Source organism: Sorghum bicolor, chromosome 10, assembly GCF_000003195.3.
Source record: "Sorghum bicolor cultivar BTx623 chromosome 10, Sorghum_bicolor_NCBIv3, whole genome shotgun sequence".
NCBI classification, from domain to species: domain Eukaryota; kingdom Viridiplantae; phylum Streptophyta; class Magnoliopsida; order Poales; family Poaceae; genus Sorghum; species Sorghum bicolor.
In genome coordinates, this window is record NC_012879.2 from 15,483,711 (window position 1) to 15,495,966 (window position 12,256).

At 45.1% G+C, this 12,256-nt stretch overlaps 2 protein-coding genes across 2 annotated transcripts; one reads left to right on the plus strand and one right to left on the minus strand.

Annotated features, from left to right (window-relative positions):
* LOC110431378 (leucine-rich repeat-containing protein 59-like) lies at positions 1,704 to 2,397 on the plus strand. Its single transcript, XM_021450455.1, has 2 exons — positions 1,704 to 1,833; positions 1,919 to 2,397. Exons 1-2 carry the CDS (start codon positions 1,705 to 1,707, stop codon positions 2,213 to 2,215), a joined length of 426 nt encoding a protein of 141 aa, XP_021306130.1. The 5' UTR covers position 1,704; the 3' UTR covers positions 2,216 to 2,397.
* On the minus strand, positions 3,695 to 6,694 carry LOC110430926 (serine/threonine-protein phosphatase 7 long form homolog). Its single transcript, XM_021449154.1, has 8 exons — positions 6,604 to 6,694; positions 6,125 to 6,510; positions 5,738 to 6,042; positions 5,448 to 5,656; positions 4,667 to 4,961; positions 4,486 to 4,572; positions 4,262 to 4,391; positions 3,695 to 4,163 (listed from the first exon to the last, which is right to left on the minus strand). Exons 1-8 carry the CDS (start codon positions 6,654 to 6,656, stop codon positions 3,922 to 3,924), a joined length of 1,707 nt encoding a protein of 568 aa, XP_021304829.1. The 5' UTR covers positions 6,657 to 6,694; the 3' UTR covers positions 3,695 to 3,921.

The window sequence follows — 12,256 nt, forward strand, 5'->3', positions numbered from 1 at the left end:
CTCATAATCGAGAACTAGTCTCATACACACTTTAAGAACATACAAAAGTGTGTTCCCATCCTTTACCGAGGCCCAAAAATTTACATAGGCGCCCTCCAGACCGGGGCTCACCCCCTAGCCATCATCCAGTCATTTTCCTCCTCGCGTTGTACGGAACCATGGTTGTTCCCCTACTCATAGCGAGCATGGCCACCCCAGCTATAATCACAAGCGCGAGTTCATGGGAGCGATCTCTCTATTTCCACATGTGGCAGCAAGCTCCAGTGGCGCCCTCCCCGCGCGGCCACCGGAGGAGCGAATCCGGTCACCACTCAGTTCCCTCCCCGCCCCGTCACTCGCAGCCTCCACCGGCAGCGGCGGCTTCCCACCGACTATTGCGTGCTCCCTCTCTCCTCCTGCGGTCGCAGCCTCGATGCCTTGGCCATGTGCTCCTCCCCGTGCCCAATGATGAGTGAATCCCTCATGTTATTATCTACCGATATGGATTTTGGGGATTTTGTTTGGGGTTGCTGCTGGAGTAAAAGTAAAATTTTGGCCAACAAAAGTAGGAGCACCCAAATCAGAAAAGAGGAGCCCTGATTTGGCTGATGCTGCTGGAGTTGCTCTTGTAGTCTACTCCCTCTGTTCACAAAAGAATTGTATTTCATATCTCGAGAAGTCAAACCTTTCAAACTTTGATTAGAATTGTATAAAAAAAGTACTAACACTAATGAAGACGGAGGGAGTAGTATCTTGCACCGTTTGAGGATCCCGTTGAGGCTTCATTATTTTTGTCTTTCCCAAATGAGACAACAGGCCTGGTCCCACTGCTCCTTGCCTCCGCCACAGCTCCGTCTGAGCTGTGGATTGACGACTTGAGCCCCAGTGAGCGACAGTCTAGACGATGTGGATTGGGTTTACCAGGGGGTGACCCGGGCCCATCTGCTGCCTCTCAAAAGTGGAGGTGGGACGTCCCAATTTTTTACAATTTGGCTCTTTTTTAAAAAAAAGTTTACAATTGGACCCCTGGAAAACTTAAATGCAGAAATAGACCCAAGGGGTCGGCGCCATGCATCATGGCGCCGAGGTTTCACGTCTCGGCGCCATGGATCACGGCGCCGAGGTCCTGGACTGCCTTCTCACGTGGATCTGACGTGGCAGGGAGCTCGGCGCCACAGATCACGGCGCCGAGCTCGGCGCCACAGATCTCGGCGCCGAGCTCCCTGCTACAAATCGGCCGACACCCTTCGCTACCCGTGGACGCAGTTCATATTTTCATCTCCCCTCTCGGCTCTTTCTCTCCAAAAACCGAGCACGAATTTGGATTCAATATTTGCACCATCAAAAGTTTGATTTGTTCCATAGATCTTGAAGAGCCAGGTATACTCTTTCACATATTAGTTTTTGACTCATTGATTTGACCTATATTACACGTATGTTGTAGACTTAGATAAACCATTTATAGTTTTTTGAATGGATGATTAATATTTTTCTTATGCAATCGTAGAATGCCACGTCGTGGAAAAAGTAGCAAACCAAGGTAACCTTTCGACATGTTTCGATAAATTTCATTCGTTATTATTTATCATTTGGTAAATTGTAGTTTTCGGTTCAATCGTTATTTGCTATGACTTCTTAGAATTGAATTATTTGAACTGTAGCTATGGCCGGACGACCGGTAGTCCGTACATCCACAAGCCGCTTCCTAGCGGTGTTGCAGTACCTATGTGCTTTTGTGGTGATCCTTGCAAGGTAGAAATTTCGGAAGACGAGGAAACCTATCGGCAGAGGTATTGGATGTGTTCGAATTTTGCCTGGGAGCCTACGCCAAAACAACGCCGCAGTAACTTTATTGTAAGTTATTTTTTCTATTGTGAACTTATTAATTTGTGTCCTACGAAGCATGATTTAAATTTTTGAACAAATATATTTGTTGCAGACCCCTCCACCATTGTGTGATTTTGAGCAGTGGATCGACACTGAGGTTAAGGAGTCCGACAAGCGGCTTCTACAAGGCCTAAAGGAGTGGGATGCAGAGCGTGCAGAGATATTAGAGAAGAGACGTAGAGAGGAGGCTCAAAAGAGGGAGCACAAGGAAGAGGAGGAAAGAAGACGTGTTGCTGCAGCTCGGGAGGAGAGGGAAAAGAAGCTTGAGCGTGTGCGCCGAGCGAAGGCAGCTATTGATGAGAATCCAGATGCCCAGAGGAAGGGAAAGTGGCCTCGTTGCACTCAGTAGTTACATTACCTTCTTGTTCTTTGTTTGGTTCATGGACAATATTGTTTTGTGTTGGACTTTTCAATTTGTTGTTATGTAATGCACTTTAGCAATTTTAATTTGGTTTCATTATTAGTAGACAATATTTTTATTTGAGTATTGCATAGGCAATGAAATGAGGATAATTAGTTGAAATAGAAGTTAACGAACTAGTATATTGCATAACTAGTAGCACACATCACATTGAATGGCATGTCAAAACATGCACCAAACAAGGGTGCAGAGGTCCGAGACTAAACCTAACATGCCTTAGGTAATTCAAGCAATTAACAAGCACAGGGAATGGCATGTGAGAACATATACCACACAAAGGTACATAGTTCTTTCGACTAACCCTAACATGCCTTAGGTGATTAAACCAAACAACAAACATATGGATGTGGCATGTGAATTAGTTCAGTTCTACCTAGTAGTGTGGCCACATAGCAAACTGTGTTGCCCCTTCTCCATAGTATCCTCCCGTTGTTGTTGGTGGTGGTGGGGGTGGTGGTGAAGGAGGGCCCTTGTTCTTGTGATTAGGGCATGTGCAGTATGGATCATTGCATATTGTGTTTTGGGAGCCAGTAGCATTGCTGTTGTCGTCCTCTTCGTCGTCCTTGTAACCACAGCTAACTTCCGTTTCTAAATCAAAGATACGGTCCTGCAGGTAGTAGATGTACTCTGCATGGGGATGAATAGGTCTAGGATCGACCCATCTGGTGAAGCCACAGTTCTCTTTTGACAAGGATGACTGCAATAAGTATGTAGCTTTAGCACAAGAGAGTATCTTATTGAAGGTTGAATTAGTAATATGACTTACCCATGCTCGTGGACATTTGAAGAAACGACGGCCTCCATCTATCCCCTCTGTGTACATCTGCACCAAACAATCCTCACCATGCATACATTTTGGCCACTCTTCTTTTCGGTCATCATATGCCCTCAGTGGTGCCTCTTTAGTAAAATCATGTTTGCTCTCAAGGGGGAACCTATCATAAATTGCTTCCTCAAAGTCTTTAGGACCAAGAGGACCCTCCCAAAGAAAGGGATTACCCTTCATCGCCGCCTTTCCCTTTTCCTTCCCTCTAGACGACCCTCCAGACATTTTTACTTGAACTGAACAATCTCAAGTGAGTAGCAACGCTCTCACCACTGCGTATATATATAGGAACCCAATAGTTGGTAGCCGTTGTAGTATATAATAAATGCACCTGAAAAGCCTAGATTCTATTACTGAAAAGCCTAGTTGAAAACTGAAAAGTCTATTTGGATTGTCATCTGAAAAGGCTAGATTCGTTCACTGTTTCGGATGTGATGATTCAATGAAAAGCCATATTGGTTCACTGTTTCTGAAAAGCCTACACTGCGAAAACCAATAGGAATGGACCACAGAATATGTGCACTACATTGAATAATTCATGGAAAAAATTTGCAAGAGTTTCCCCTATTTATGGTACATCCACAGTTATAAATAGACATCACAGTACAATACAAACATTGATTCATCCAAATATCACAACACAAGCACATACGCCATCAGGAATGATAGTTCAGATAGTCCACAGAGACCATACAGTCCCATATAGTACAAATAGTCCACAAAGTTCACAGTGTCGATACATGCAAAATAACAGAAGTTATGCCATCAATTCTAAGCTGCTACCATGGTGTTAGCACAGAAGTCATCCTCACTGCCTCCTAGTCTTACCCTTACCCTTGTGGCCAAGAGCATCGGTGCCTGGAGTGTACCTACAAGGCGAACGACGTCGCCTTCTTGCAACCTGCGTAGGCTGAGTAGAAGGAGCATCAGGAAGCTGAGATAACCCAAGCTCGTCATAGTCACGCTCCTCGGCCACCCCCTCTTCGTCCTCATCATCATCGCTTTGAAAAGTGTCCATAGTTGGCCGAGACGAGCTCTGTCCTCCAGATCCTATAAACATTGTTCAAATTATGTGTGCACTTAATTCATTATCTCATACCATGAAAATTGCTTAGTTCAATTAAACAACAAATTTAATAAAATTATACCTCCCAAAGAAGATGTACCATGCACAACAGGTGTGTTGCATTGTCGTTCCTGTGGCACATGCACATTCATCGCAGCACTAGTACCGCAACCGCACCGAGCTGCAGCACGCCTAAGCCTACGTGCTAGTCTCTATTATGCAAACATTAAAATTCATATTGTTAGATATATGATAAATGAGGGTCGTAATACTTGTTCTTAGATAAATTCGATGTCAAGTACTTACTCCAAGAAAGTTGTTTAGTGTGTGCTCGTCCACACCTGTTCTTGGAAACCGTTCGATGTCAAGTACAGATTGCTTTATTGCGTTGCCCTATAAGATAAGACATGTAATAGTTTATATAGGTGCAATTTATAAAGTGGAAAGGACAACAATCGTACAATTGTATAGTGGAAAGGACATGTACCACTCGGTCCAAGACAGGTGCTGCCTCGATAAGTGTCCCTTGTCGTGCTGCTAGGTCATAGGAAGTGTCCTCATCCTCAGATGATTCAAGGTACGCATAATCTGCTTGGGTCCACTGAATTTTCAACCTTGTTCGTGTAACACCTAGGTACCAAGTAAGGTATGCACGAAAATTGTAGTTGGTATGTGGTTGCTCATTTTCGTAGAGGTTGTCATGAAACTGGTCCCACACCTCTATGTACTGACGATGCAACGTTTCAAACTCAAATGTCTTCTTTTGCTTCTGACGATCAATCCTAAAATTAAATATTAAAGATGAAAATAATAACACAGATTTAACAACATTGATTCTAAAACTCAGTACGGGGTTAAAATATTGAACTAGCAACATGAATATAGTAGGTATGAAATAAATTTCAGCAAGTAGGTTGTAGTAGCACACTTCAAATATGATAGAAAAGACTAAGGATATAAATTTCAGCAAGCATGGATCTGCAATATCACATTTATAAATTTCAGCAAGCATGGATAGGCACTAAGCATGTAAATTTCAGCAACATTTATATAAATTTCAGCAAGCATGTAAAAAGTACCAACATGCATATAGGGGGTAATAAATTTCAGCAAGGATTTATATTGGACCAAGTAGCAAATAAATTTCAGCAATCATGTAATTTTCAGCAACATTTAAGGTATTGAAATTTGAATAAATATTGAACTTTGAATAAATTGCAGTCAACATATCTATCAAATGCATGGAATAAATTACCAAAATAACTTACTTGTGCAGCTCCACGGAAGTATCAAATGGAGGGACAGGCCATTGCTGGCACAAGCCAAATTGGCGGGCTACTCGATTTGGAAGGTGCCACTCAACAGCATAGAAGCAAATCAGAGGACAGATCATCAAGTACAAGTCTTCATCCTCGCTATACATGCTGCTTACTCCAAGATGCAGCGCATCATTCGCCGTGTACGGCTCCCAATTAACCTGCAAACATAAGACATGTATATGGCAAGTTAGACAAACTATCGAGCATACAATAAACAAGAACTACTGCATTTTACTCACCATGGAGGGCCTAAGCGTGTCGAGCTCATTGGCATACTGTACGTACGCACGTGAAGTCCTGCTGAAGGCGACTTTCGCCTGGTCCCAAAGATGGGCAAACGTCGGACGGTGACGAGGGTTGCCCACTGCAAACCATTCCCGAGGAGCGTCAACTATGGGCCGTCCAACTGGAAGACGAGCCCACATCCAAAGCTGCAGTAGGTAAACACAACCACCAACGGAAGAACTACTTGCGGTCCGACGACACGCCTCACAAAGGCTACGGTATAGGTAAGCCAGCACTCCCGAAGCCCAGCTGTAAGTACCTGAAACCGTTGCAATCAATTTAATCAATGCATACGTAAACATAAGAAACAAATTAATAATAACTGTGTAAGGGAAAAGTACCTGTGGTGTCCCAGTCAGTGAGGCACGGGAGGTACATCCACGATGCAGTGTCCCCTATCGCGTCAGGGAAAAGAACACACCCAAATAGGTGCAAGATCCAAGCTCTACAGTAGTAGGCAACTGTCTCCTGGTCCGCATGTGCCGGACAATTACCAAAGCTCTGCCTAAGCCAAGCAATTGGTACCCCAGTGGTGCGCTGCGTCGGTGCCTCCGGAGGAAGTGGTCTTCCAAGGAAGGCCTCAACTCTGGCCCTCCAACCATCGGGCCTGCAGCGTCCGATAACTGGACGACCTCTAACACTCAAACCCAGGATCTTCTGAGTGTCCTGGAGTGTAACAGTCATCTCTCCACAAGGTAGGTGGAAACTATGAGTTTCTGGCCTCCACCTACAATTTAAAGAACATTGTTGTTAGGGTTTTCAGAAAGATAGATAAAGTTTGTTCAAAAAAACATACGATTACTATAGATAAATGGTGCACCTGTCAACCAAAGCTGTGATCGCCCCCACGACGAACCTGATACGATATGACATCCAGGCCAGCCCTCTGCAGCAGAGGTGTGTACCTGTCGTCATACCGCATCTCCTCGAACTTGTCATGCGTTCGAGGTCGAAGCGGGGGTAGTTCCTGCAACCATACAATCAAGTTATTTAATGCATAAGTACACAAATTAATAATAAATGAAAAGCAAAGATCAAAGTAAGTACCTCCCCCTCGGCAGTGAGTCGTCCTCGGTGCTTCACCTCGTAGTATGGATCCAGGAGGTGGAACTGCTCCATCCTATAAACAAATTTGATCCATTAGTTAGTAATTAAGCAGAAAAAAATAATACATTACAATGTCATTATATTAAACAAAGGAGCACTAGAACATGTATGTCTGCCAAAAAGTAAGTTGCATATGAAAGTATTTAACAACTAAAGTACATAGAATATTAAGTGCACCTGACTTAGCGGCCAATGGCAAGTACGCGAGTTGTGTCCAAGTCTACCACATTTGCCACATTGATTTTGCTCGGGGTCAGTAACAAACGGGGTTGCTCTCCCTCGCCTCGTTCTACCTGAAATCTGGTCCATGACCATCTTATGCCTCGTACGCTTTCTGGTTCCACGTTTGTTCCAGCGAGCACCTGGATCTGCAATGTACCTTGGGCCAATGTATTCTAGCCACTGCCCCTCATCTAGGAAAGGCTCAAAACGGGGCGACCAAGTTAGCACAAGGCTATCAACACTCAACTCCCATGGTATCTTGGTCTCGTAGTCAAAGTTGCGATGCCTAGCTGCTGCAATATAGTGAGAACAAGGAGAGTGGTACTGTCTTGGTCTCCCACATCCACATGAAAAATCAGTCAGGACAACAATATAACTCCTTGATGGTCGGATCTCACCATCTGACGTTGTACCACCCCTTTCAGTGACCTGGTACTTGCCAGTGGCATGGTCAAAACACTCTATGTCATGTGTTCTAGCCCTTTCCTTTGCCTTGTCAAGGTGCTTCTTAGCTCTAGGTGCCCATTTTATATTATTACTCTGTAATTGCAATGCTTGAGCATGTCTATCGTTGAACCAGGCCACTAGTCTATAAAAGGTAAAAGATACAATGGCATTGACTGGCATGGCACGTATACCCTTGAGCACACTATTAAATGACTCTGCCATGTTGCTAGTCTGAAACTCGTACCTCCATCCACCATTATCATGGGCTCTTGTCCATTTCTCAGGTTCCCTCATCAAACCTAGCAGCCACTGCCTACCTTCTGCATTTGTTGCGGTTTTTAACTGCTCCAACTTCTCCTCAAAAAACGGCACCTCAAGCATTCGAGCAACCTCCTCGAATAGAGGAAAGTTGTCCTTCGTACCATCTTTCCGAAGTAAATTCTCTGCAAGGTGTCTAGTACACCAACGATGGTGCAAAGGTGCATAACCAGGAATCTGCTCCTGTACGGCACTGAGTATGCCCTGGTGCCTATCAGATATGACACCAACCTCCCTATGTGGGCCAATGACATGTATCCGAACAAGGCGCATGAACCAACCCCAGCTGTCTTTGTTCTCTCTCTCCACCAAAGCAAAAGCCAAAGGAACCAATGCGTTGTCAGCGTCACAGGAAATGGCTACCAAAAGAGTGCCCATGTACTTGCCAAGCAGAAAAGTACCATCAATTGATAACACTGGACGGCAGTGCCTAAAGGCCTGGACACACTGTGGAAAACACCAGAATGCACGAAAGAATATCTGCCTCCCATTCCTCCATTCATTAGGCTTCGGAATGTACTCGTAATGCATGCCTGGATTAGCTGCTTTCATTGCATTGAACATTGCTGGCAGCTGCTCGTACCCCTCCTCCCAGTCCCCATATATCATCTTCCAGGCCCTTTGCTTTGCCCTCCATGCTTTACCATACTTTATGTCATATTTAAATATCTTCTGAGCCATGTCCATAATTGTTCTGACCTTCAAGTTGGGCTGACCCTTTAAAGTTGTGCATAACGTACTAGCAATAAGTGTAGAGGTCAACTGTCGATGCTTCTGTTGAAGGTCAGTCTGGGCACAAGTGTGTGGACCTACAATTTTTGTGATCTTAAACTTCCCGGTGGCCTTTTGTTTACGAGCACAGACCCTCCAGTTGCAATCTGACATCTCACACACAACCGTGTAGCGGCGCTCAACATGGGAGTGCATCACCTTGAAGGGTCTTTTACGTATTACAGAATATTGTTGCAACCACCTTCTTAAGCTGGGCAAATCATTAAAGATCATGCCCTTCTGAATTTGCACACTCTCACCAGGCTCAGGAGCCTCCAGCAGCTCATCATCTCTTCCCTCTGCATAAGCATTTTGAGAATGACTGAGGTCACTAAACTCGTGAACTAGTGGATCACGATCAGGACAAAAACGTCTGATAAGCTCCATTTCTTGTTCACTTAAAGGTGCAACTGGCCGGTCATCATCGGAATCAACAGCTCTAGCTGTGCCATAGGGCTCCTCATCATCCTCAATATTAACATCCAAACTATTAGATGCTATAAAAGCTGCGTCAACATTAAATGTTGGAGGCACAGGATGACAACAATCATTACTTGGATTGTCACCTACAACAAAACCACAAATATGCATACAATTGAGACAACTAAATCGAACGAAGAAATGCTAACAAAATGAATAATGCAACTACGCCACTTACATGGAATTGTCTGGGTCATAGGGGTATGTACACAGCCAACCTCATTGGGACCGGATTGAGCATCAGGAACGACAACCACATCTTCCACACCCACGTTCTGAATGGGTATCAGAGAAGCTGAGGGTGCCGGATTGTCCACTAGAGGGCCAATGGGTGGTTGCCAATTAAGAGGAGAATCCACTAGAGGGCCTGGCTCCTTGGACAAGTTGCGCACAACCAAATCCAAACATTTAAACTCACTCTTCATGACAGTTTTGACATATTTGTCCCATTGAACCTCGGATACAATTGGGACCAACCGCCTAAAAATTGTCCCTGACCCGCCATGGTGAATGACCCCCTCAACTAAGATTTCTTCTTCATTCGAATTACATTTAAGCTCATCACGAGCACTACCCATCAATTCAGAAAACAAGGGCCACTCATCAAACATCAAAGGGACCGTTTGCATTCCAACAAAATCAACATTGCCAAACTGATCTTTCTCCACACTTCCTCCATGATATAGAGTTACTAAATTGTCCATCTAATTGATATACAAAATAACCATGTTACTAGGCATATAACTAATACATATAAAACACCTAACAATGTATGTAACTAACTAACACGAGTACTACTATATAACTAAATTTACTAACTAACTAGGGTATATTATTCTTCATGTACTTGGATTTGGGATTGCTAATATATAGATATATTTGCTAATATACAACTAATAGACTTATATATCTCAATTTAGTAAAGAAATTAAAACAATTAATAACTACATTACCTAAATTAGATTAAATAGTTAAACTACGATAAATTAGGAAACAGAGAAACCAATGTGAATTCTGCTAAATTAGGTTCGATATTTTGGCTTCTAACTAAATAAAATCCTAAACTAGCTAACTAAATAAATTACTAATTGCTAACTAACAAAATTTAGGCTTCTAACAAAACTACCTAAACTTGCTATTTCAGTTTACTAAGTATTCTAAATAAATTAGTAACTCAATTATTATGTAAACTAGAATAACTAATTTCAAAAAAAAACTTACATCCCGCCGCTGCAGCGGACGGACGCAGGGCAGAGGGGCCTCAGGCTCGTGACCGCCGGAAGAGGGAAAGCCCCCTGCTCCCTGCCCCGTGACCGCCAAACGCCGGCGAAGGCGGCTCCCTGCTCCCTCGACGACGAAGCCGGCGGCGGGTGGGAAGGCCGGGGCCAAGGCGCGGACCCGAGGGCGCCCTGCGCGGCGCGGCCGGAGGGAGCAGCACCGGGGGCCGGGCCGGGGCACGCGCGCCGAGTATGGGGACGGGCGGGGCACGCGGCGAGCGGGGGATGGAAGGGGAGCGCGGCGAGCAGGCGGCGGCGGCGGCGAGCAGGGAGCGCGGCGGCGGCGAGGAAGACTGCCTCGCGAACAGAGGAACGCGAGCCGCGGCCTGGTGGTATTCAAGGGGTCGACGCCAGGATCTACGGCGCCGAGCTCGGCGCCGAGATCTGTGGCGCCGAGCTCGGCGCCGTGATCTGTGGCGCCGAGCTCCCTGCCACGTCAGATCCACGTGAGAAGGCAGTCCAGGACCTCGGCGCCGTGATCCATGGCGCCGAGACGTGAAACCTCGGCGCCATGATGCACCGACCCCTTGGGTCCATTTCTGCATTTAAGTTTTTCAGGGGTCCAATTGTGAACTTTTTTCAAAAAAGGGCCAAATTGTAAAAAACAAGGGTGGGACGTCGCTGAAGATGATTGCGCACGGCACTAGACGGCGACGCTAGGTGCGATCGGGATGGGTGGGGGCGGTTGCTTTTCTTCTAGAAGAACTGGTTGGTTTGGTGACTGCCTGACTGGTTAGCTTCATGGGAGGCGCACTTGGTGGGCCTGCATGGACGGATTCCGTTCAGCATACTCACCTGAGCTGGTGACCTTATCTACTCTCAGGAGTCAGGACACCATCTGCAACAGTGACTTATAAGCTAACTCAACATATTATTATATACTTTATTTAAACAAAGAGAAAGAAAAACTAAACAAAGAGAAAGAAAAACTATCTCCTAATCAAAAACTAGTCTCATATACGCTCTCTAAAAACATATGATATTCATATTATAAGCTACATGCTAAAACCTAATATTATTGAAGTTATCTTTAGCGCTAATAACTATCTTATACTGTTGAGGGCGCCGTTAAGGATTCACTATTTATTTGTCTTTCCCAAATCATAAAACAGCCTGTGAACAGCAGAGCAGGTAGGTAGGAAGAGGATTGGAGAAGAAGACTTGGAGAAGGGAAAGGTAGCGACGAAGGATTAGTTCATAGAGTTGATTTGTTGTGTTACCAGCTAAGTTCCCATCTGGCTGGATGTCCCAGCAATATATGCCGCACGCAGGCAGGCTGTCGAATACGCAAAAGAATACTAGAAAACGTAATCGTTACATTAGTCTAAGCAATCTTGTCGAGATGAGTTGGGCCTCCTTTACTTGGACCATTCCTTGCCGACGCAGCGCGGGTTGGGCCTTGTTGTCCTCATGCTGCGCCTTGTATCTTCATGCTGTGCATCAGCAGTGGTAACATTCTCCCCTTCTTGAGTCACCACTTGCCCCCAAGCGGGTGCATAAGGGAACACCTGCTTCATGTAATCCACATCTTCCCAAGTTGCGAGTGCCTCAGGCCATCCGGACCAATGCACCAATACTTGGTGAACAGCAGTCACACCCCGAGTGATAAGGCGACGCTGAAGAAAACACTGAGGAACTCTTGGACTAGACAGATCATTAGGAACAGTATGAATTACTTGGGAAGAGTCCAGAACAGCACCCTTTAACTGGGATACGTGAAATACCGGGTGGATTGATGTGGATGGCGGAAGCTCCAACTTGTAGGCCACGGCACCAACACGTTCAAGAATGCGGAAGGGTCCAAAATATTTGAAGGCCAACTTTTGATTGAGGCGAGGTGCTAATGATGCT